This window comes from Bos taurus, chromosome 11, assembly GCF_002263795.3.
Source record: "Bos taurus isolate L1 Dominette 01449 registration number 42190680 breed Hereford chromosome 11, ARS-UCD2.0, whole genome shotgun sequence".
NCBI classification, from domain to species: Eukaryota; Metazoa; Chordata; class Mammalia; order Artiodactyla; family Bovidae; genus Bos; species Bos taurus.
This window is the reverse complement of record NC_037338.1, coordinates 19,705,622-19,732,346: the sequence shown is the minus strand read 5'-3', so window position 1 is coordinate 19,732,346 and position 26,725 is coordinate 19,705,622. Positions and strand designations below refer to the sequence as shown.

Below are 26,725 nucleotides of genomic sequence, written 5' to 3'. Positions count from 1 at the left end.
GGAGGATTGGTGGCTTTTTAAGACTGGAGGAAGAGTCTCTCCACCTGCACACTCCATCTCAACAACTGCATGTAAACTAAATATGTTGCTAAAAAACAGCGGATCTGTGATGCAACCAGAGGAAACTTAAAAATGCCTTGAGACAAACCATAGTGAACAGCCACAGAAAGAGAAATGAAGGGAAAAACATGCATTCTTAATATGTTACTTTTCGAAGTATAATTGGTATAGCCTCTGTAAAGAGCATTTGGGGAGTGTCCAAAAAATGTTAAATGTGTATGTTCTTTGACATGGCAAATCTACTTCTAGGAAATTATCCTACTCATATATTCAAAAGATGGGGGGAAAATGTATATACAAAATTATATACTGTGTATTGTTTGTAATAAAAAAGATTGGGAACAGTATCTTCAATTCATACGGCATTCAAAACATCAGGAGTTCTCTGAGCTCTTTACATATATTCACTTACTTAATTATCATGATAACCTTATAAGGTAGGTATTGTTTTACAAATAGAGAAACTGAGGTTAAGTAACTTGGCCAACTTTGTAAGTGAATTCAAGACTATTTAGCTTTAGTTTTACTCCTCAACCCATATCCCATCAGTAGGGAATTGGTAAAATAAAACTGTGCAGCTATTTAAAAAAAAAAAAAAAGAAAAACATTTTTGTATATTGTTATTAAATGATCTCTAAAATATGTTGCTAAGTGAAAAAAAATGTACAGAACACTTTTTATAGTTGGCCACCATTTGTGTAAAATGAGGAAAAGATATATCCATGTCTACTATCTAGGTATAAAATATGTTCAGAAGGATATTGAGAAAACTGGCTGTGTTGTTGACTATGGCGGAGATCACTGGACAACTGGAGCTTAGGTTTTGCACTCCACTCTTGTACTTGTAAAATTTTGAGCCATTGAAATAAATTTCATACTAAGAAATAAGAAATGTATTTTAAAAGAATATATATTATATCCCAAAGTATATAATTATCCTTAAATCCATACTGAGAGATACATATAATATATTTGGATGAATAAATAAATGGTAGGAAATAGAAAAATCTCCCCTACAGAAGAATTCTGAATAATTTATATAGCTTCTCTGCCCTGAAGGACAGGGGAAGTAACTTGTTCCTTAACAAGTGTTAAGCGTAGGCTGCTCATAGTAACTTACTTCCAAAGAGTATGTTATCAGTGGGAGAGGGGAATAGCTCTCCAGGGGAGAGACCTGACAGACACGGCCCAGTCAGATCATCAAGGTCTGCGTCAACAGCAGTTGATCATGTTGATGGTAGGAACACTTGATATGATGAGTATGGCACTTTACCTCTGACGTCTTCTTTGCCAAGATCCGTAACTCCAGTGTAATAATGAGAAAAATTCTGACAATGAGGCATCTGAGAAAACCCCTGAACAGTACTCCTCAAAACAGTCAAGGTCTTCAAAACTCTGCAAAGTCTAAGGAACTGGCACAGCCAAAAAGGGCCTAAAAAGATCTGACAATTGAAGGAAGTATGGTATCCTAAACAGGAACCTGGGACAAGAAAAAGACATTGGGTAAAAACTAGGGAAATCTGAATGAACTGTGGACTTTAGTTAATGATAATGTATCAATATTAGTTCATTAGTGTAAGAAATTTACCAGTGAAAATGTCAATAATAGGGGAATCTGGTACATGGGTATAGGTATAGGGAAACTCACTCTGCTATTGTCTTAATTTTTCTATGTCAAACTATTTAAAGTCCATTTTTAAAAAGAGTATATATGTATGTCTCTGTACATGTATATGTATATGCTGTGAAAGTGCTGCACTCAATATGCCAGCAAATTTGGAAAACTCAGCAGTGGCCACAGGACTGGAAAAGGTCCGTTTTCATTCCAATCCCAAAGAAAGGCAATGCCAAAGAATGCTCAAACTACTGCACAATTGCACTCATCTCACAGGCTAGTAAAGCAGTGCTCAAAATTCTCCAAGCCAGGCTTCAGCAATACGTGAACCATGAACTTCCAGATGTTCAAGCTGGAAGTTTTAGAAAAGGCAGAGGAACCAGAGATCAAATTGCCAACATCCGCTGGATCATGGAAAAAGCAAGAGAGTTCCAGAAAAACATCTTATTTCTGCTTTATTGACTATGCCAAAGCCTTTGTGTGAAAGTGAAAGAAAGTGAAAGTGAAGTTTCTCAGTCGTGTCCGACTCTTTGCTACCCCATGGACTGTAGCCTATCAGGCTCCTCCGTCCATGAGATTTTCCAGGCAAGAGTGCTGGAGTGGATTGCCATTTCCTTCTCCAGGGGATTTTCCCGACCCAGGAATTGAACCCAGGTCTCCTGCATTGCAGGCAGACGCTTTACCGTCTGAGCCACCTGACTGTGTGGATCACAATAAACTGTGGAAAATTCTGAAAGAGATGGGAATACCAGACCACCTGACTTGCCTCTTGAGAAGTCTGTGTGCAGGTCAGGAAGCAACAGTTAGAACTGGACATGGAACAACAGACTAGTTCCAAATAGGAAAAGGAATATGTCAAGGCTGTATTTTGTCACCCTGCTTATTTAACTTCTGTGCAGAGTACATCAAAAGAAACGCTGGGCTGGATGAAGCACAAGCTTGGAATCAAGATTGCCTGGAGAATTATCAGTAACCTCAGATATGCAGATGACGCCACCCTTATGGCGGAAAGTGAAGAAGAACTAAAGTCCCTCTTGATGAAAGTGAAAGAGAAGAGTGAAAAAGTTGGCTTAAAGCTCAACATTCAGAAAGCTTAAGATCATGGCATCTGATCGCATGACTTCATGGCAAATAGATAGGGAAACAGTAGCTGACTTTATTTTTGGGGGCTCCAAAATCACTGCAGATGGTGACTGCAGCCATGAAATTAAAAGACGCTTACTCCTTGGAAGGAAAGCTATGACCAACGTAGACAGCATATTAAAACAGCAGATACATTACTTTGTCAACAAAGGTTTGTCTAGTCAAGGCTATGGGTTTTCCAATAGTCATGTATGGATGTGAGAGTTGGACTATAAAAAGCTGAGCAACTGAACTGATAAATGTGTATGTGTGTGTGTTTGTATATAGGTATGTGTGTGTGTGTGTGTGTCTTATGTCTTCCTGTATGGGTTCTTTATTGCTATATATATAGGTGGTGCTAGCAGTAAAGACTAAAGAAAGCTGAGCGCCGAAGAATGGATGCTTTTGAACTGTGGTGTTGGAGAAGACTCTTGAGAGTCCCTTGGACTGCAAGGAGATCCAACCAGTCCATCCTAAAGGAAATCAGTCCTGAATATTCATTGGAAGAACTGATGCTGAAGCTCCAATACTTTGGCCACTTGATGCAAAGAACTGACTCATTGGAAAAGACTCTGATGCTGGGAAAGATTGAAGATAGGAGGAGAAAGGGACGACAGAGGATGAGATGATTGGATGGTGTCACCAATGCAATGGACATGAGATTGAGTAGGCTCCGGGAGTTGGTGATGGACAGGGAAGCTGGGTGTGCTGCAGTCCATAGGGTCACAAAGAGTTGGGCACGACTGAGTGACTGAACTGAACTGAGCAGTAAAGAACTCACATGCCAGTGCAGGATACATAAGAGACTCAGGTTTGATTCCTGGGTCAGGAAGATCCCCTGGAGAAGGACATAGCAACCCTCTCCAGTATTCTTAACTAGAGAATCCGATGGACACAGAAGCCTAGTGGGCTATAATCCTTAGGGTCACGAAGAGTCAGACACAACTGAAATGACTTAGCATGCACACGTGCATGCATATATATATATTTAATATTGAATACACTGAATAATATAAAAGTAAATTTTGAAATCTGGTGTCCATATCCTAGTCCCTAGAGCTTAACCATAAATCTAGGAATAATCTTCATGTGTTTTGTTTGTTTAAAATGTTCTTGATACTTTCCCCTAAGCATCTTTGCTGTGGATATCTTTGCCACAGGCATTTTGGTCAGATTTAAGTTTTTTGTTCACACATACTACAGTACTACATGATTGCAGTCAGTTGAATCTGCCGGTGCAGAACTGCAGATTCAGAGGCCAGCTGTCAAATTATGCATAGGTTTTTGACTGGATGGGGGTTGGCACTCCTAGCCCACACAGATTGTTCAGCTGTATGTGGTTTTTTGCTTATTCAGTTTTCTTATCGTTCCGCGTTGCACTTATTCTTTTTCACTAAAATTTCTTCCTTCATTAAGAGAGGTGTCCTTTTCCAAATACTGGCATGCCTATTTGTAACCAAGCTTTGTATTGTGTTGTGAAAGCTTTCTTCTACAGTGTTGTTTCTGTCACATGTCTGTTGGTAGACATGCCAAAATTCCATGAGAAATATGGGATGAGTTCTGTACCTTTAAGACCCTCAGCCTCTTTATCCTCTGATGTGTAGTGTATTTCAAAATAAGAAACCAAATCATTTTGGGGCAAATCATCCTCATTTGTCAGGACTTCCTGGTGGCTCAGACAGTAAAGCGTCTGACTCATTTGTCAGCTCAGTAAAGCCATTGATAATGTTGCCAACTAGAAGAAATGGTAATATATTTTGAAACCAAACTGTCAACCAGTTATTTTATCTTTGATGGCAGAATTGCCTTATGGGCAGTAAGTTATGTGGCAAAAATGCTGCAAAGAAGTGAATGATAAAGATGCTTAGGGTGAAATAGGATGGTTTTAAGCTCCACAGATGATTGCAGCGTGTGACCAAAGGTGAGACATGATGTTACAAATTCATTCCTGCTTGAAAACCAGTTTCTGAATTTTTAAAAATCATCAACAGTCTATCTTTATAAATTCAAAGCTTATTAACAGAGTTTTTTGTTGTTGTTGTTTTTTATGGAGTTGTTCCTTACAATTGTTTAGATTTTTTTAAATGAGTGTTTATGGTTTGTTTCCTTGTTTCTACTTTTTAGGTGTTTTATCTTTGAAATACTCATGCCTCAAGATTCATAATATTTTTAATGGTGGGCAACACTGTTTCCTGATATTCAGTGACAATATTTAATATTCTCTCTGGCTCTTTTTTTCAGGCTAGTTTCTGTTACTTCATTTTGTGAGGACCCTTGTTTTCAGAGAATTCCTAAATGTCTTACCAAACACACCTATATAATCATGAATAACAAAAGACTCTTTTTCACAGAGTTTTTATTACATTTTCTTTCCCTTGGAGAATTGTGTAATTTCTCAACCATATAGATGAATATAGTATATAAACATTTGCTAGTCCAGAAAGTTACTTTGTTCTTTATCATCACTGATGGCTTTCCAGCTTGGTACACAATGTATGTCTTAAATAAATATTCTTAATACTCATAATTTTGCTAAGCCATTAATTTTTTATGTTTTCTTCTCTCATTAATATGTTTAGTTGTGGGGAGTTCTGATTTGGTCAAAACGGTATTAGTGATCCATATACTTTACCAAATATAGTTTCTAGGGGGAAGTGTTTCTTGTCTTGCTTCCTATCTTCTATATAATCCAGACCCCAATACCTCTCTCCTGACCCATAGCCTCTGCCTTCTGTAGGAGCTTGCTCTGTCTCTTCCTGTTCCAGTCCTGGCTACTCAGGGCTGTCAGCATTATCCTTTTAAAATTGATCATGTTTGTGCCTTGCTCTGGCACCCCTTGTCTCTCCCACTTTGGGTATAGAATAACATGAACCACTGGTGTTTATTTGATCACAGTGCTGAGTGTTTTATAGTCATCAAATAATTTAATTTTGATGAGAACCACTTAAAGCTAGTACTCTTGGGGACTTCACTGCAGGTCCAGTGGTTAAGACTCCATGCCTCCACTGCAAGAGGCACAGGTCCGATCCCTGGGAACTAAGATCCTGCATGCCATGTGGTGCACCAAAAAAAATAAAAGCTTGTAGTCTTACTATTCCTAACTCATAGACAAGAAACTGAGCTTTGAGGGGTTAAGCAGCTTATCTAAGGTGCTATAGTTTGTAGGTTGCAAAGCTTGAGAACTCAGCTCTGCAGATGCTGAGTTTCTCTGTCTGTATGGTCCATCTGGGGCTCCGGTGTACATTTTTGCCTTTTTTCTGTCCCTGCCCGCCGCCCGCCGCCACCTCCACCTCATTCTCCAGTCGTCAGAGTCCACTTCCCTTCTGTCATTTACCTTCTACTTTCTCAGTGATGACCCTTTCGTTTTCACTTTCTGCCCTTGGAAATCTTGCTTCTCTTTTTATGATTCTGCTCAAATAGCACTCTTAAAGGGATAGTCTATCTTTTTTATTCCCTCTTCTAGGGTTTTTTCATTCTTGGCATTTCTCTTATGTTATATATTTGTTTTATTTCTCTTTCTACTAGGTTGTAAGCCCCTGGAAGGCAAAGACTGACTCTTAGCTTTACACACCATAGGACTGTACACTTAGAAGACGTAAAAAAAAAAATTGTGACTTTTTAAAATGAGTTTTATTCATACAAATATTTTGTTAGAGATTTTATAAGGATGGAATATGGAATCCTTTTGTTATTAATTCTTAAGAATTGTTGCAACTAAGGTTGTATTTTAGTTGCAGCTAAGTTTTACTCTCCATTAGATGTTTTCCAATTTAATAATTAAGTAAAATTTTAGTAAATTTAAAGTTAACATCTAATGAAAATAATTTTTGATTCTGTATTACTCTTTTCAATGGAAAATTCTTATGCTGTTAGATCTGTTTACAGCATGTTATGAAGTTTTAAAAATATCCGTAACTCAAATATTGAAAAGAGATATAGTATTATAAAAATTCCAAATATTTCTATACTTTATTAACTGAGGTTTCTTAAAATGCAAGTAAACTTTAAAATTTCTAATTAAGTCATTATTTTCAATTCCTAAAAATTTAACTTTTTCCCCCAGAATTGAGACCTTTTTAGAGATGTATATAAGAATTTTTAATGGGAAAATTAAGGCCATAAAGTAAGATGAACCAGGTTGGTATCTGCACCTAAAATATATGCCGTAAGATCCCTAATTGATGTAGAAGTGGGCTACAAGTTTGGCTTGGCCTTTTTCAGTGGGCAAAGTAAACAGGAAAACCTGATTAGTTACATGATCAAACTGCTCATTACAAAACCAACTGGATGTGAACAAGGAAAAATCATCCAAGGTCAGGATATCTTATTTAGAGGATACAGTGAGTTGACTCCATAAAGAAGATATTAAACTTGGTAAACCATCAAGATGTAAAAGTTAAGGGAAAGTATTACTCAAGCTAGATAAGCGTGGTGATTGAGCACAGGGAATATGGCTAGACTAAGAAACTCAACTTTTATTTATTTTTAATTAGCTTACGTTTAAATAACTACATGTGTCCATATTGAACAACAACAATATGGCTGGTAATTGACTAGATGGGAAGCTCAGTTCTAAAGGACAGGAAAGACTGCTCATCTCTCAGTCTTTGTAAGAATAGCACTAAGTTGAAGATTGTATTCTTCATCAATAACTGAGTAAAGAAATTCTACACTTCTAAGAGACAAATGTCTCTAAGATATCAGTAATTCTTTATATTGCTTACTTTTATGTTTTTGAACTTGAGAATTAACCAAGATGCTTGAGCACATGGTTGATCTTATTTGGATATTAATAAAATTGTTAGCAAATAGTGTCTCCAGGAGATGATGAGGGACAGGGAAGCCTGGCATGCTGCAGTCCATGGGGTTGCAGAGAATTGGACACGACTTGATAACTAAACAACAACAACAAAAGTACATTTAAAATTATTTCATAAGATTGAGACATTTACTTACAAAATGAGTATACTGATACAGGACTGTTTTCCTACAGTTTCCAGAGTGTGGATTCTTTGGCATGTATGACAAAATTCTTCTTTTTCGCCATGATATGAACTCAGAAAATATTCTGCAGCTCATTACCTCAGCAGATGAAATACACGAAGGAGACCTAGTAGAAGTTGTTCTCTCAGGTAAGTAAATAGTTTCTTTTATTTTGTTGCCTTTTTTTTCCTCCCAAAGAGCCTTTTTTTTGGCGGGGGAGGGGGGTGCTTCAACTAAATGCTATATTTAATTATACTTTGTAAATACTATAGTTGCTTACTTCTATGTTGAGCTTAAAGCTCAACATTCAGAAATCGAAGATCATGGCATCTGGTCCCATCACTTCATGGGAAATAGATGGGGGAAACAGTGGAAACAGTGTCAGACTTTATTTTTCTGGGCTCTAAAATCACTGCAGATGGTGACTGCAGCCATGAAATTAAAAGACGCTTACTCCTTGGAAGGAAAGTTAATGACCACCCTAGAAAGCATAGTCAAAAGCAGAGACATTACTTTGCCAACAAAGGTCCGTCTAGTCAAGGCTATGGTTTTTCCTGTGGTCATGTATGGATGTGAGGGTTGGACTGTGAAGAAGGCTGAGCACCGAAGAATTGATGCTTTTGAACTGTGGTGTTGGAGAAGACTCTTGAGAGTCCCTTGGACTGCAAGGAGATCCAACCAGTCCATTCTGAAGGAGATCAGCCCTGGGGTTTCTTTGGAGGGAATGATGCTGAAGCTGAAACTCCAGTACTTTGGCCACCTCATGCAAAGAGTTTACTCATTGGAAAAGACTCTGATGCTGGGAGGGATTGGGGGCAGGAGGAGAAGGGGACGACAGAGGATGAGATGGCTGGATGGCATCACCGACTCGATGGACGTGAGTCTGAGTGAACTCCGGGAGTTGGTGATGGACAGGGAGGCCTGGCGTGCTGCGATTCACGGGGTCGCAAAGAGTCGGACACGACTGAGCGACTGAACTGACATGATTTTTACTTTCAGGAAGGTTACATCACAGATGAGAAAATAGGAAAATAAGAAAGAAAGTGTTAGTCGCTCAGTCGTGTCCAACTCATTGTGACCCCATGACCATAGCCCACCAGGCTCCTCTGTTCATGGAATTCTCCAGGCAAGAACACTGGAGTAGGTTGCCATTTCCTTCTCCAGGGCACCTTCCCAACCCAGGGATCGAACCCAGGTCTCCCATATTGCAGGCAGGCTCTTTACCATCTGAGTCACCAGGGAAGCCCCCAGGAAAATAAGCCCTGAATTATTTAAAGTGTTACTAAGCTAAGGGAATTATCAGTTGAATTGGAAGAGGACCATATTCCTCTTTTGACTCAAAGAAATGAAACAATTACACTGAAATTCTGTTTCCTTTTCCCATTTCTGTGACGATTTGGAGAAGAAAATCAGAAGGAAAAAAAAGAAATAATGAAAATGTCGAAGAGGAAACTGCAATATTGGTTGATTCCATGACTTAAACAATGCTCCTTCTCTTCTTTTTCTTCGTGGACATTTTCTTATTCTCTGTTTTCCCCTCTCACCCATTCTTGCCATCCATTGTTCCTTAGCCCTGCTATTTCTTACCTCATCCGACAGCAGGTGGGCAGGATAGCTAGTGAGAAGTGGCAAGGAATAAAGAATGTGTATAGTAGGCCTGTAGAACTTGTGTTTGGCAGCAAAAGAAAGAGGGAGGGAGAGACGTAGAGGGAGGGAAAAAATAAAGAGATGGGAGAGAAGGAAAGGAAGAAAGGCCAGGCCTAGATCCAGCATTCTGCCACCATTTTTTTCCCTCTTCCCAGTTCGTCTTTGCACTCTTGAGACTCTTTCTGATCACCACCTTTCCTTATTAGTCTCTAATCCTTACTGTTTATCTTCTCCACTACAACCCCAAATTCTGTACACATCCCAGTCCTTGTCTTCCTTTTCATTGTAGAGGGGCTTCACTCCCTGTCATCCCAGTGGTCATGCTCATATCTATTCCTTTTTTGCTCTGGAGCCTACATCAGCCCACAGGGATATCCATAGTGAGTTGCACGTGATGTTGAAAGGATGTCTGATGATGGATGCATCTGCTACTGTTGAGTTGCTCACAGAGGGGAAAAGAGTCTCTTTTTTATCCGCTGGGACTGTGGAGAACAGACAGAGTGTATCCTGGGATCCTAAATGAGGACTGAGTGCATTTCTCCCAGAAACATTGCTATAAGTTAATGTTAAGTTTTATAATTTTTTAAAATTTAGTGTTCTATTTCCCAGTACATTATAAGTTAAATAGTTTTTAACTAGCTAAAATAAATATGACAATCATTTGCAATCTAACTCCAAGAAAATGCTTTTGGAGGTCAAAATACGTACTTTTGGAGATCAAATTATTTAAATTTGTCAGCTTCTTAAATAAAGTTCGAAAACCACGATGTTAAAGTCTTAAAATAATTTTTTATGGGTGAAAGATGAAAGTTTCAGAAAAAGAAATCTGTATACTTTGACATAAATGACTATGGTTGATGTTCTTAATCTTATCACAACTGCAAGTATAGGGTTTATTTGAATATTTTTCTTTTTTTTTAAAGCTTTGGCCACAGTAGAAGACTTCCAGATTCGTCCGCATACTCTCTATGTGCATTCTTACAAAGCGCCTACTTTCTGTGATTACTGTGGTGAGATGCTTTGGGGATTGGTACGCCAGGGACTGAAATGTGAAGGTATGTGTTCTAAATTTTTGATAATTTGAAATAAGTTTTCACAATGACATTCTTTAATCATCAATGAAAAAATAAGATCATTGGTCAGTGACTAGGTAGTACCCAAGGTTTGGAAGCAGAGCAATCTGGTTGTTCTGTGTTAGAAATGCCAGGGGGGTAGGATGCAGGTGCACATCTGATTTGTCAGTAAACTTGTTCTGTAAAGGACCAGAGGGTACATACTGGTATTTTAAGTTTTTCTGGCCATGTGGTCTCAGTTGCAGTGGCTTAACTTTGCCGTTGCAGCATGAAAATAGCCATGGGCAGGTGGTAAACTGTGAGAATGCTGTGTTCCAAAAAATTATTTATGAGACTGAAATCTGAATTGCATGTAATTTTCACATGTCATAGTTCACAGTTTGCTGAAGTTATTTAAGCCAGTGGTTCTCAAACTTCACTATGTATCAGAATCACCTTGAGGATTTGCTGAAACATTACTTTGCAAGGCCCCATCCCCAAAGTTTCTGATTCAGTAGGTCTGAGGTGAAGCCCAATCATTTATTAGATTTCTAACAAATTCTTGGGTTCTGCCTTGGGGAGCACACTTGAAGAAACCACTGCTTTAGCTAACCTAACCTTTCTAAATAAACCTTTCTACACATTTCCTATTCTTAGCTTGTTATCTGTGTTCTTCATTAGGATAGCTACTGCTGCCAGAAAAAATAAAAGAAGCACCTTTTTTTTTATGTATGCACTTAGATGGTTAAGTTAAAAAAATTTTTTTTAACCTTTTAAAATATATTTAGGCTGTGGATTAAATTATCATAAACGATGTGCCTTCAAGATTCCAAATAACTGTAGTGGTGTAAGAAAGAGACGTCTCTCAAATGTATCCCTGCCAGGACCTGGCCTCTCAGTTCCAAGACTCCTGCAGACTGACTATGTAGCCCTTCCCACTGAAGAGGTATGTACTCTAAGATAATACAGGGCATTTTTACCACTTATTCTTTATGTTTCTACAGTATATATGATGTCATCCTAAATCATAAGTTATATACTAAAGAACAGTAGCGTTCCTACACTTAAGAAACTTAAAATGTATCACTGTAAACAGGGCTTACCAGTAGCAATGAATTGCATGTTGTATAGTTTGAGATCACCTTATCACTTGAACCAGGAGATCAGTCTCCTGACCAGTATCCTGACTCCTGCTCTCCACACTGCACTACAGCTTAATAGTCAGCAACCAATTAGATTGCTCCCTTCAAGGAGACCTCTATATATTCTGCGTTTCCGACAATCTGTAGTATTCAGCATTCCCTGAACACATCCTTTCTCCCCACCCCCCTACATTTGCTCTTGTTATCTATCCTATATGCTTTTTCTAGACTTACCTCAACAGCTACCTTACTTGATTTCCCTTTACCTAGAAGTTATTTTTCTGAATGCCATACCACTTTTCAAACCTCCTTGATGGTGTGTATAGCATTTTACCATAATATCACAGCATTTGTATACTAGATTGTCCTCAAGGAGTTTAACTATTTAGAGAAGACAGTATTCATGTCTGTCTTTGCCTCACCATGCCCAAGCTCCGTATCTTGTACTTTAGTGGGCGCTCAGCCATAAATGAATAAGTGTTTGAGTGACATCACTGATCTTTACGGTATTCCAGTGAGGTCTGTATACTGTGAGATAGCTGGCACTCAGAATTATCAAGTGACTTGACTAAAGTCACAGAAATTAGTAAGCAATTTTAGAATTTAACCCAGATCTACTAATGTGTAAATCAAACGTAGTAGATTGGGGAAGAAAGAAATAACTGCCTTACTTATTTGGTACTACTTTAAATAACTTCCATCTGTAGATTACAGTCTTAATTTAGTTATTTCTGTAACCCCTTTGGCCTTCTATATATTAATGGCAAAATCAAGCCATTGGACTGCTGTCTTGACCGCTTCATCACAAGATCTTGCTAAATTGAGGAACTAAAATAGAAGCTTCTGAAATTCTTTCACAAAAATCCCACATTTCCATATTGCATAGCCCTACTATGACATTTTTAAAGTATAAGATGAGTGCTATAGCATTAGAACTGAGAATGAGGAGTTATTATAAATACATGCAAAAGTTTAGGGAAAGATTGATAATAGAAAAATTAATGCATTTTACACACAAGCTACACAGGGAAACTTGGCTCGAATTGGGGACTGTAGAACGAACATATGTTGTTTTAAGAACCCCGCAAATGGTACTGGTTTGTCAGCCATACCCACTGAGTATTACAAGATTAGGAAATAACAGGACCGAGCAGATGAATAAGGTATTCAGTTTTAATTTATTCATTTATATTTTACCCGGAAGATGAAAATTCTTTACAGAAGTATAAGGAGAGTGACATGTTTGAATTGGATAGATTGTGCAGAGTGTTTTAGAACAAGTAGAAACTGTAGTAAAGAATACCATCTCAAAAATGAAGGTACATTCAGTAAGAAGAGCTGAGAGCTCATGGAGGAAAATCAGAGGGGAGGAAGAGTGGTAAAAGCGGACAGTCTAAAGGAGTAGAGGAAACAGTGAAGAGATGGGAGCGCCCGAGACTGAACCAGGTTTAGAGAACTCACTCTAAGTGGCTGCAGGAAGTGCCTTGTAACTTATCAGATGCCAGTCTTCATGCTGGGATGCTTTACTTATCTTTTCTTGTGTAATCCGCACCACAATCCTGGCAGGCATGTAGCTGTTGTCTTGATTTCATAGATAAAGCATGAGGAAGAAAAGTTTCTAAGGAGTCAAAATATTAAACTTCACTGACTACTGACATAAGAGAAGGCCAGTTTGGAATAGAAGCCTTTGAATCTGACCCTTGGGTTGTCATGTAATAAGGCAGTTTCTGTCATTGTCTGAAATCACTTTGTAAAGGGAATCAAGTAAAGAGGTGGAGAGGCAGAAGAAAATAGACTGTTCATTGAATTTGGTTAAAATGGAACCACCAGGTTTAGAGAAACCAGTGTTGAGTGATGGCTGTTTGGAGATGAGAGAGACTAACGTTCATCTCAGTGCATTTGGGAGAAACTTTTTTTTTTCCTGCCCCACTGCGTGACTTGTAGAATTTTAGTTCCCTGACCAGGGATCAAACCTGCACCCTTGGCTATGAAAGCATAAAGTCCTAAGCACTGGACCACCAGGGCGTTCCCCATTTGGGAAAATTTCTGCAGGAACAGTACAGAATCAAGGTAGAAAGAAATTCTTGATTCTTAAGTGTGCACATTAAAAGTGGAGATATTTCTTTCACTGAAAAATGTTCCAAAGTCGAATATATATAATTGGGGAATTGCCCCCTTTAAATTTTTTATATCACCTTTATTATTTTATATGATTGAGAGTTGGCAATATTGTTATGAAGTTTTTATGAGCAATTCAGCCAAAATTAGTTTAAACACACATTGTGGAAATAATTAGATTACTTTCAGAAAATTTCTGTCTACACATCAATAAGAAAGAAAGGAAAATTTAAGCTAATAAGTGATTTGTAAAGAGGGCCATTAAAGCAATGTAAGAAAAGAGCTTCCGCTCTAGTTACTCTCACTGGTCCCGTTGTAGCCAAGTGCTCTAGGTAATTCTACCAGCATTCTCCATCCTCCAAATTCTGATTAAGTCTATTGTACCTTTCTTGCCTTCTTCACTCAGTAGATGGTAAACCACTGTTATTGGCTAGATTGCAGTCTGCTCAAGGGTGTTGAGATGGGGAAAAGGTTAAGAATCACTGTACTGCTAAGTAGAAGACCCAGGTGTAACTCAGGTCAGTCCACGTGTTTGTTTTAAGCTTGAGACATAGACTAAGTGGTTGAAGCAGAGCAAGAGAAATACAGTGTTGAGTCACCACTAGACTGGGGGCCCAGGGATAAGCAAAAGCTGAAGGCATCCGTTTCTGGTTCCTGCTGGCTGCTTTATCAGCTTTGAGGAATCACTTCAGTGTTCCTTTTGCTGACGGTGCTCTGTACGTGGAGGAGGGTTGGGCCAGACTAGAGCAGGACACCTTAGACAGCTGAAGTCTGCAAGTTTGGTTTGGGTTTTAACATTCTTTTTGTACTTTTCTTAAATTGCTTCATAATTTGCTTTAGAACGTTTCTGGCTACACATTATTGAAAAACTATCGAGCAGAGGCTGTATTTGTGTTGTTTTTATAGTGCTTTCCTCCAGTGGTCAGTCCTTTTCTTTTTTCCTTCCTCCTACTTCCTTCAGAAAAAAAGCCCTTTATTTTCTTCTCTCATTTCTCCTGTACACTTCTCTGTCTTTTGATTTCTTTTGGCTTCTGTTGGTTGAACATATCAATGTACAGGGACTCAATTCTAAGTTACCCACATTACTGGTTATAGAAGGCAGTCCTGGCCGTGACGAGGCAAGCAGCTACAGCAAGGTCTGCAGTGCATCTAGAAGGCAGTTAGGTATCTGGATTTTGTCCTTGAGAATAAGGACCGTATTCATTTTCATATTTCTAATACATAGTAAAGGACAGTCAATGAATGTTGAATGAATATGATGGGCTATATTGATCTGACCTGGAATTAAATTGATTGTTTCCTTGGTATACATAAAAAGGGTCATAGTTTAAAAATCCATTTATCCCTCAAATGGCACAAAAATTTTTAACCAACGTCTTCTTTAATTTTCCTTTTTGCTCACCTGAGAGGGAAAAAACCAAATAACTGAAATATACTTAAAATATCAAGGAACTTCTTAAAGCATTATTACTAAGGGTAAAGTTGTTTTAATTTACATCTGCCGTTATTAATGAAAGATTTTTACATACTTATTTTAGTATTTATTAAAATAGATTTTAAAAACCAAGACTTGTTTCAAAATATTTTCAGACGTTGTGTTCAGTAGCTCAACATGAGCAGCACTAACCCTTCTAAATTTACTTAATTTTCCTGTAATTAATTTCTTGGTAAGGAATTTGAACGTTATAAACTCATTTTAAGGTTTTGTTTTTTATTTGTGAAATGTCATATGTGCCTGGCAAATAATAATTAATCAATGGATACATATCTGTGAGGATGAAAATACCTTGCATAAATAATAGCAAAAAAATTCTACACTTTTCATTTTCAAGGGTTGGTAAGTTAAGCTTCCAAGGGAAACTGCTGAGATCCACATTTTTTTATTTGTGGCTTTAGTGTTTGAAATAAATGACTTGTCAAACCCTGATCTGAAGACTTTGTTTTTAATGTTGACTTACACTATGGAAATTGCTTATGTTTTAGTCACATGTTCACCAAGAACCTAGTAAGAGAATTCCTTCTTGGAGTGGTCGCCCAATCTGGATGGAAAAGATGGTCATGTGCAGGGTGAAAGTCCCACACACGTTTGCTGTTCACTCATACACCCGTCCCACAATATGTCAGTACTGCAAGCGGTTACTGAAAGGCCTCTTTCGCCAGGGAATGCAGTGTAAAGGTAGGATTGCATGATTTTCTGAAGTAAAATTCATATTTGTTTTTGTTAGCAAATATAACATAAAATACTTTTTACTTCAGAAGCCTTAAGCAAATAAATTGGTCTCATAGTTAAGAAAGAAATACGCATATATGTGTATCTATTAATGATGACTAGTATCTGCAACATGTGTATTCTGTACCAGGAGCTATGCTAAAGAAAAATTAGAGTGTAAACAGAAAAACTAGAATTTGAATCTGTGAGATGTGGCTGCTTAACAATTGTCAATATGGAACCATTAGTGAGCAGGTAAGCTAATATTTGAGCTTAAGTCTTTCTGATTCCAGAGCCAGACACTACCCAAAATATAAAATAATGCCCTCCTCTTTCCGTTAAATGGAATCACCGACTTGATGGACATGAGTGAGCAAGCTCTGGGAGTTGGTGATGGACAGGAGGCCTGGCATGTTGCAGTCCATGGGGTCACAAAGAGCTGGACACGACTGAGTGACTGAACTGAACTTTCCATTAAGTATTCATACACACACACACACAGCAACATGTTACAAGAGTTTTATTTTTGCTTTAATTATGGGGCTGTGAGAGCTGTACCAAAATTGTCATTCTAAACAATCACACTGAAACAGGCAGAAATAGTAGAAGCTACTGGAATTATTATGGGGACCATCTATATTTAGATACTAACCCAAAACACTGTCATAGAATTCCAAAAACATCTCTAATGAACTATGTTTTTAATAGAGTAATGGTTTCCTGTAGTTATATAATGTTTTAATGCTTTTAAAAGATGCTTTTATCTTTTTGTCTCGCGTCTTCTCAACAGTGCTGCACAACTATGTGAAAACCAAAATAGAGATATTAAATGTGTTATTAGGCATTGAGCCAAGATAAGATATAGGTAATCTGTCTATAATCTTATGTATTTATTTTTCATGTGATTACTGTAATTATCATTACTTCTTGATACCATACTTTTTATGTAAAAGTATTTGTGGAATTGAATTACCTAGTTTTATCTAGGTAAAACATTGGAATTGAGATCTTTGCAACAATAAGTTCTGTTTTCAGTGTTGAATTAAATAATTTATGTATAAATTTATAAGTATATAAGAAAAAAATTTTTAGCAATATTTCGCTACATACATAGAGAATACATTGTACATTTGTTGCCAATATTTAATAACCATCAGGCAAGCTTAATTAAATGTTGAAATTTTATTTCAACAGCTTACTTTTGAATATGAGTTAATATATAAATTAATACTTTAAATATCAACACTAAAGTGTACTGGCAAGCAGCCACTAAAGAATGTTTTGGGAAAGAACATTAAGAACAGATGTACAAATTCTAGCCAGCAGATAATCTTAGTAAAGGTAGTAAATATGCCGTTCTGCTGAGTAGAACAGAAACATTCTAAAACCACATGCAAAAAAGCACAGTACTTTTTAAAAGAATAAAATATGGAAGTAGATTAATGAATTTTGAAATAAAATCAATTAACTATGTGACTGGCTTAGTAGTTTAACTTCTTAGAGCTCTAAAAGAATAATGTTTTATGCTTATATTGGTTCAGAAAGTATCAAAAAGTCATAATTTATTCAGTAATCCCTGTATTTTTACTTCAAAAGTAAAATAGACATTTTCATTCACTTGTTACGCTAAGAAAAAAAATAGTTAAGATAAAACAGTTATGCAGAATCATTTGAGAAAAATGTACAATTCTAAGAGCAATTAATTTATTCATTCATCTATTTTCCACTTTGTTATATTAAAATTTCAGGGCAGCTTATATAAGCACATATAGGATAAAAGAAAACATAAATAAATTAATAAAAAACATGGGCAGGAATATAGAGAAGTGTAAATGACTGTCATTAGAACTACATACTTGCTGCATATGGGTGGTAAACTTGGCTTTACATTTCAGAGGGAAAGGGAAGCCTTGTTATTTTCACAATTTGCAAACTTCATGAGATAAAAAACATTTAAATGTATGCCAGTGTTAATACTAGTTCATGTGAATTTTCCTAGGGCCTCACCTTTTTAAAGACATTACGTAATGCAGGTTTTCTCATCCACCAAATTATTATTTCATAGAGCTTTTTCTTATAATGACCTTTCTGTATTCTATTGGCATGATACCAAGAGTTTTCTTCAGTTATAGAAGTTACAAAATTATTCTAAATCAGGACTTGAAATTATTTTTACCCTTTTATTGTTGGTAGAATTATTTTGAAGGTGGTGTTAGATAGTAGTTATAGCAGTGGGTTTCAGTTTTAATGTTAATTAACTAAAGAAGTCATTAAAGTACCCGTTTCTCAACCTCACTCCCAGAGCTGCTGACGTAGTAGGTTAGGGATGGGGCCCAAACAAGATCGGGCATCTCAAAAGATGCTGATGTTCCGGGCCTGGTGACCACAATTTGAGAACCATGAGTTACACAGTGGTGTTGAACAGCTTGGACGTCACTGACACTCATCTGCAGTACAATCAGCTCTGAGGTTCTTGCAGGCTGAAGAGAGCCATTATATACTACAGATGGGGGACCTTATGCGTGAGAAGCTCAGTCCTTTCTTGCAAGGTTGTCTGGGAAAGCTCTTACTAATTCCTAATAAATGGTGTAGCATTGCAATTTCTTTTCTGCGTATGTACCAGGTCCTGATAATTAGGAATTGAAAGTAACTGCCTGACATATGTTGGAAAGGGATTTAATCAGCCTGAGAAACTCTTTAAGGGGGATATAGAAAGAAGAATGCGACGTAAGGGAGGGAAGCATGGATCTGCAGCATTTTGGCAAAGTGTTAAACAAGTGGTATAAATTTAATTTTACAGATAAAGAGACTGAATGATCCCTGAGGGATTAACCAACTATTAAGAGATGGTATCAGAATATGAAACCAGACCTTTTAAGACCTGAGTTCTTGTAGAGGAAATCTTTATTATTTCATCATCATTATTAATAATACTGTATGTGTGAGTAAAGAAAGTCTTCAACCATATCTGATACTGCCTGACTTTTTACATAAATTAATAAGATGAATATTTTGTTTTAGATTGTAAATTCAACTGCCATAAGCGATGTGCATCTAAAGTACCGAGAGACTGCCTTGGAGAGGTTACTTTCAATGGAGGTGAAAGTCTTTTTCTTAATTTCTAGAAAAGATCACAATTCTTTTGTGTATTATCTTTATATAAGGTTATATTTGCATATTTTATTTTGTTTACTTTGTTTCTTTGACTTTTTTCTGATTTAATAATCAAGCAAAATACAGATATCGCTAATAGTATACTTTTAATTATGCCTCTGGTCTCCTTTAACCACCTACCACTCTGTAGTCATATGTGGCAAATGATGCTGCATATTCTCATTTATCTTTAGACATAGCAAAACGTATTTTATAACCGTGCTGTTGTCCCTAGAACTATTGCATATTTCTAGTATTTATTAACTACTTAATGAAAGCCAGGCACTGTTGTAAACATTTTATATATATTGACATTTAAACCTAAGAACAACCTTTTGAGATAAGGACTTAGAGATGAGTAAACTTAGGCACAGAAACATTAAATAATTTGCCTAAGAGATACAACCAGTAGTGATAGAGTTGGGATTTGAATCTGTGTGGTCTGGCATCTAAGTTCATAGTCTTTAGAAGTCATTGTACTGTCTCACTTTCTCTTTTTCCATCAAATAATCACTTAGCTGAACATTCTTGCTTTTTTACCTTTTTTCCCCCTCTTTTCAAGATTATATCACTCAAAGTGATTACCTTTTTTGGAAGAAAGGAGTAAACTTGCAGCATAATTTTTCCTTAATATTACATGGCTGGTAAAAATTGAATATAAGTAGTTCTATAGGAAAGGCTTCCCTGGTGGCTCAGATGGTAAAGAATCTGCCTGCAGTGCAGGAGCCCTAGGTTCAAGCCTTAGGTTAGGAAGATTACCAGGAGAACAGATATAGGAGGAAAAGCATGAGGAGTGGAAATTAATCTCCTTAAGAGTTTAACATTTTCTCACGTGGTATGTTTTCTGTGGTTGCTGTTTAACACCATTGACAGCGCATGATTGGTTTCTTCGTTTCAGTTGCACAGAATTAATACAGCTTTTCTACATGATTGAAGTCTTTTCTAGATTTAGCTGGTTCATGTATTTTTGTCCTTGTCTACCTTTTGACAAATGGATATGAAATACATTTATATTTATTTTAATGTTTATCTCTTTCAGATATTTACTGTTTAATTAGGAGTTTTTTCCCTCTAAATTACTTGTTCACATGTTATATATTCTACTAATTCTTCGTCAGCTTCATTGAGATACGAGTTGTATACCATACAGTTCATACATTTAGTTTATTCCCAGTTATGCAGCCATCACTACAGCCTAATTTTAGGACGTGTTCATCATCCTGAGAAGAACTCCATACCAATTAGTTGTCACGTCCTATCCACTTTTCCCTGCTAGCCCCTGGCAACCACTAAGTCAACTTTTATCTGTATCAGTTTGTCCCTTCTAGACATTTCATATAAATAGGATCATACAATGTATAGTCTTTGTGACTAATTTCTCTCACTTAGCATAATGTTTTCAAGGTTCATCCATGTTGCATGTATCAATACTTCATTGTTTTTTTATTGATGAGTAGTATTCCTCTGCCTGAATGTTCCACACTTGATTCATCACCAGTCAGCCATGGTCCTTTGAGTTGTGTCCATTTTGGAGCTATTATGAACAAGGCAGTACATTTGAGTACAATTGACTACATGTGTTTCCATTCCACTTGGGTAGATAGCCAGTAATGGAACTGTTGAGTCATATGGTAGCTCTGTTTAACATTTTGAGGACTGCCAAACTGTTTACCAAAGCAGCCATACCATTTTACATTCCCACCAGCAGTGTACGAGGAGTCTCATTTCTACGTATCCTTTCCACCACTCGTTAATTGTCTGTCATTTTGATTGTCACCATCCTAGTGAGTATGAAGTGTTGTCTCATTATGGTTTTGATGTGCATTTCCCAGATGGCTAACTGACATTGCGTATCTTTTTATGTACCTCTTGGTCATTTTTACATCTGCTTCAGAGCAGTATCTCTTCTGGTCCTTTGCCCATTTAACTAGGTTATTTATTTATCTTTTTATTATGGAGTTGTAAGAATTCTTTAGATATTCTGGATACAAGTCCCTTATTTGGTACATGATTTGCAGATACTTTCTACCATTCTGTACACTGCCTTTTCACTTTCTTTGAGGTGTCATTTGTAGCAGAGAAGTTTTAAATTTTGATGAAGTCCAGTATATTTGTTTTTTCTTGTCATTTAGGTTTTTGGTGGTATATCTAAGAAGGCTTTGCCTAACTCACAATCCCAAAGCTTACTCCTATGCTTTCTTCTAAGAGTGTTATAGATTATTTAGGTCTGTGATCTACTTTAAGTTAATTTTTGTAATTGATTTAAGGAAATCTTCCCAATTTCCTTTTTTTCTTTTTTGCATATAAATATCCATTTGTCCTATGACCATACATTGAACAGAATGTTCTTTTTTCATTGTATTGTCTTAGACACTTGTGGAAAATGAGCTGACCAGGTCTATAATATAGTGGCTAACCTTTTACTTTGCTTCTAGTATCTTTTGTCATATCAAAATTTAAAATTCTGATGCAATCAAGTTAATTTTCTGCCTTATGATTTTTATACTTATATCATCCTAAGAAATATTTCTTTAACTTGAATCATAAAAATATTTTTCTGTAATTTCATTTAAGAATTTTAAAAATGGTTTTCACATTTGATGTACTGTCTCTATTTAGGTGTATTGATATTCCATTAATGTAAAATTCTGAATTCATTTAAAACTTTGCCAGAGCCATCTACTTTGGGAACAGATACAGATATACCAATGGATATTGACAGTAGTGACATGAACAGTGATGGTAGTCGGGGCTTGGATGACACAGAAGAACCATCTCCTCCAGAAGATAAAATGTTTTTCTTGGATCCATCTGATCTTGATGTGGAAAGAGACGAAGAAGCTGTTAAAACAATCAGGTAATGCGTGGGTATGGACTACAAGATATTTCCAAATGCAAGGTCAGTCCAGGAGTTCTGTTAAAAAATAACAAATCATATCTCTTTAAGTGGAACCTAGAAATGTAATTATAAAAAGAAATTTTTTTTTCTTGAAGTATAGTTGCTTTACAATGTCGTGTTAGTTTCTGCTGTACAGCAAAGTGAATCAGTTATACATAAACATATATCCCTCTTTTTTTAGATTTCCTTCTCATTTAGATCACTATAGAGCATTGATTAGAGTTCCTTGTGCTCTACAGTAGGTTCTCATTAGTTATCTATTTCATATACAGTACTACATGCTTGTCGATCCCAATCTCCCAATTCCTTCCACCCCCTAAAATGTAATTTAAAATCAATTAAATTGTGGCTAATGCTTTTACATGTACCACATGTACATTTATTTTTCTGAAATAAATTATATTCCTCTTGCTGTCCACTCAAGATGAGAAGGTATGAGAATCCCGTTTTCTTAAAAAGAAAAATGCTTTATTTAAATACTGTATTTAAATACCTAGCTGTGTAGCAGTCTTTCACAAAGTGCCAGCATTGGACTTCAGGTAAAGCAACCAGTTTCTTTACACAGGCATATTAGCTAATGTTGCAAACCCCAGTAAGAATCTATACCTGAGAATGTTGTACAGAGATGATGGTGATGAATTTGGGGGCAGTTTTCATATTGCAATTCATCTATTAGCTCTTTGTAAAAATGCTCCTGGATTATGAGACTTATATATCCTCCTATATTTATAGAAATTCAGTTTTTTTAGATATAGCCTATAAGATATACTACTTTGTGATACAGTGTTAACATTTTAAGCAGGTTTTGTTTTTCATTGGCAGCAAATAGGTGTTTAGAGAAAATTCATCATATGTCAGTCTCATATGGCTGAGTCATTTATTCAGTTTGTCTTATCATTAAATTATAGCCAGTCCAGGTTTGATGCATGATACTGGATGCTTGGGGCTAGTGCACTGGGACGACCCAGAGGGATGGTATGGGGAGGGAGGAGGGAGGAGGGTTCAGGATGGGGAACACATGTATACCTGTGGCAGATTCATTTCGATATTTGGCAAAACTAATACAATTATGTAAAGTTTAAAAATAAAATTTAAAAAAAATAATAAATAAATTATAGCTATTATTATCATTATCATTATTAACTAAATGTTTGCCCAAATTGGAGACTTAAGAGAACTAAGCTTGTTTCCTAATCATGGATACTTCACAGTTTAAGAGCAAGTATTTAACTGTTTGAGACTCAATTGAAAAACAGTGTATTTTTCACACACTTCTGCCAAGGTGCTCTTTCTCTCCAGCTACACTGTTACTGACCTGTGTTTCAGTATTACCTGATGTGACTCATTTCATTATTTATTATTTTTACTTTCTTAATACCTGTAAATCATTTTTCTTTCAGTGTCTTCTGTAAGTAATTGTTGCTGACAACATGAATAATGGACTTTGATATTTGAATTTTGTCCTGTTATGAATTTATTAATTTGTCATGTTATCTAGGGTATGATTTCTAGTAGCAATCCCAAATGAGACCCTCTCCCAGGCTCCAGATTTGCCAACCGGAGAGGATTCTTTCTGCTCTGTTTATTGTTTTCGTATGTCCTGTGGCCCTCCAGAAATATTCATGACAAATAATGATGATTTACAGTATTGTTGTAGGAAGGGGGGGACCCCACTCCAGGGCCCCAAGAGCGGGCTCTTGTCTAACACTCAGAAAAGAACTGTCGGAGGAGACACGTGCTGACAAAGCAAGAGATTTTATTGGGAAAGGGCACCCGGGTGGAGAGCAGTAAAGGGAACCCAGGAGAACAGCTCTGCCATGTGGCTCGTAGTCTCAGATTTTATGGTGATGAGATTAGTTTCCAGGTTGTCTTTGGCCAATCATTCTGATTCAGAGTCCTTCCTGGTGCCACATGCATTGCTCAGCAAAGATGGATGCTAGCGAGAGGGATTCTGGGAAGTGGGTGGACACGTGGTGTCTCCTTTTGACCTTTCCCGAACTCTTTTGGTTGGTAGTGGCTTATTAGTTCCATATGCCTTACCAGGACCTCCTGTTGTAAAACAACTCATGCAAATGGTTACTAGAGAGCCTGACCAGGGTGGGCGGTTTCAGTCAGTATGCTTCCCCTAACAGTATCATCTTTGTCTTTTATAAATTAACTGTGTATCATCATAACAGGATTAATTTATCTTTTTCCTCTTAAGCCATTGTCTTCGTAAGATATTTTGAAGAATTTTAGTTTAATTATCTTTAAAAGGGTTTGATTTTACTGTATTGATGATCTTTTAAGTTAACATTATAAATATTTGTCATAAATTTAAAATATTTTGTAGTCCATCAACGAGCAATAACATTCCGCTGATGAGGGTCGTCCAGTCCATCAAGCACACAAAGAGGAAGAGCAGCACAATGGTGAAGGAAGGGTGGATGGTCCATTACACCAGCAGGGACACCCTGGTCAGTAATCACAGGCATCTTATTATGGTAGTGAAACTCTGTTATGTGCTTTACTTCGTGCGTTTTTTAAGTCCAAATGAGAATGAGATATATATTAAGACATCATAGTACACCAGAACCATCTTTATATTTAGGATGTTAGGAATATTTAAAAGGTGGACTATTTAATGTACTATTTTTATAGATTGGTAGAACAGTACAGAGTCAAAGCAAGTCTGATGGTACACCACCAAATGCACAATCTCTGAAAGAAAGAATTGGTATTCCCTGGTGGCTTACATGGTTAAGAATCTGTCTGCAATGCAGGAGACCCAGGTTCAATCCGTGGGTCAGGAAGATCTCCTGGAAAAGGGAATGGCAACCCACTCCAGTATTCTTGCCTAGAGAATCCCAGGGACAGAGGAGCCTGGTGGGTTACAGTCCATGGAGTCGAAAAGAGTCGAACACAACTAAGCGACTTTCACTTCACAAACTTCTGCTCTGCAAAAGACAGTATTAAAAGATTGAGATGACAAGCCACAGACTTGGAAGAAATATTTACAAAAAAGATATCTGTAAAAGACTCTTCTCCAAAATATACAAAGAACTCTTAAAATTCAACAGTAAGAAAACTTAATAATCTGATTAAACAATGTGCTGAAGACCTTAACATGTACCTCACCAAAGAAGATACCTAGATAGCACATAAGCATATGAAATGATGCGCCACATCTTATGTCATAGGGCAAATGCAAATTAAACAGTGAGATACTGCTGCCCATCTGTTAGAACAGCCAAAATCATAAACACTGAGAACACCAAATTCTGACAAGATGTAGAGCAACGAGAGCTTTCTTTGATTGCTGGTAGGAATGCAAAATGGTATTGCTAACATTTGAAGACAGTTTAGTAGTTTCATGCAAACCTAAAATGCTTTTACCAGATGATCTAGCAGTCGTACTCTTTGCTGTTTACCCAAAGGAAATAAAAACTTACATTCACATGGAAACCTGCATATGGATATTTATAATGGGTTTATTCATAATTGCCAAAAACCTGGAAATAATAGATCTCCTTCAGTAGGTAAATGGGTAAACAAACTGTTCTAAAGACAGTGGAATGTTATTCAGCACTAAAAAGCAATGAGCTGTTAAGCCATGAAAAGACTTGGAGCAATCTTAAGTCTATATTGCTACATGAAAGAAACCAATGTAGGAAGATTACATACTATATGCTTCCAACTATATTATTTTCCAGAAAAGGCAGACCTGTGGAGGGTACAGGGTGGGGACAAGTAGGAATGAATAGGTAGAACACAGAACTTTTAGGGCAGTGAAAATACTCTATGTAATACCGCAATGATAGGTACTTGACATTATGCATTTGTCCAAACGCATAGAATGCACAGCACCAAGAGTGAGCTGAGTTATATAACCTATGGACGTTTATGATTATGATGTGTCAAATGTAGGTTCACCAGTTGTAACCATTGTACCACTCTGTTAAGGGTGTTGATGATGGGGTCTGGGGTTATACATGCCTAGGGACAGGAAGTATATATGGGAAATTTCTGCCCCTTCCCCTTAATTTGCGATGAACCTTAAATGGTTCCCAAAAAGTAAAGTATTAATTTTAAAAAATTGTTTATAGACACATGTTTAAAAAACAAATGCTGCATGGCAAAGAACAGAAACAAAGACAAACAACAAACTGGAAAAAGTTTTTTTTCAACCCAGAACACAATAGAAAAAAAGGCAATGAATCTGAACAGACAGGTCTCAGACAAGGAAATGCAAATTACTCTTAAACATAAGATCTTGATCTCATTTTTAATTAAAAAAAATACAGTTTAAAACGTTACGAAAATACTAGCCAAATAGTATGCTAATTGAATAGCCAAAGCAGTCTTGAGAAAGAATGGAGCTGGAGGAATCAACCTTCCTGACTTCAGATTATACTACAAAGCTGCAGTCATCAAGATGATATGGTACTGGCACAAAAACAGAAATATAGACCAATGGAACAAGATAGAAAGCCCAGAAATAAACCCATGCACCTGTGGGTACTTTATTTTTGACAGAGGAGGCAAAAATATACAATGGGGCAAAGACAGCCTCTTTGATAAATGGTGCTGGGAAAACTGGACAGCTACATGTAAAAGAATGAAATTAGAACACTTCCAAACACCATACACAAAGATAAACTCAAAATGGATTAAAGACCTAAATGTAAGACGAGAAACTATAAAACTCTTAGAGGAAAACATAGGCAGAACACTCGATGACCTAAA

General features: G+C 36.8%; 1 protein-coding gene across 5 annotated transcripts in view; it reads left to right on the top strand.

Moving 5' to 3' along the window:
- Positions 1-26,725, top strand: part of PRKD3 (protein kinase D3) — an 86,975-nt gene that overhangs the window by 32,640 nt on the left and 27,610 nt on the right. For all 5 annotated transcript variants that reach the window (XM_024998923.2, XM_005212648.5, XM_015473443.3 and 2 more), the window contains 7 exons: positions 7,791-7,929; positions 10,351-10,482; positions 11,268-11,425; positions 15,723-15,915; positions 18,970-19,047; positions 21,775-21,958; positions 24,333-24,456. In XM_024998923.2, the coding sequence (XP_024854691.1) occupies positions 7,815-7,929; positions 10,351-10,482; positions 11,268-11,425; positions 15,723-15,915; positions 18,970-19,047; positions 21,775-21,958; positions 24,333-24,456 (984 nt within the window). In that variant the 5' untranslated portion in view covers positions 7,791-7,814. The remainder of the gene's footprint in view (positions 1-7,790; positions 7,930-10,350; positions 10,483-11,267; positions 11,426-15,722; positions 15,916-18,969; positions 19,048-21,774; positions 21,959-24,332; positions 24,457-26,725) is intronic.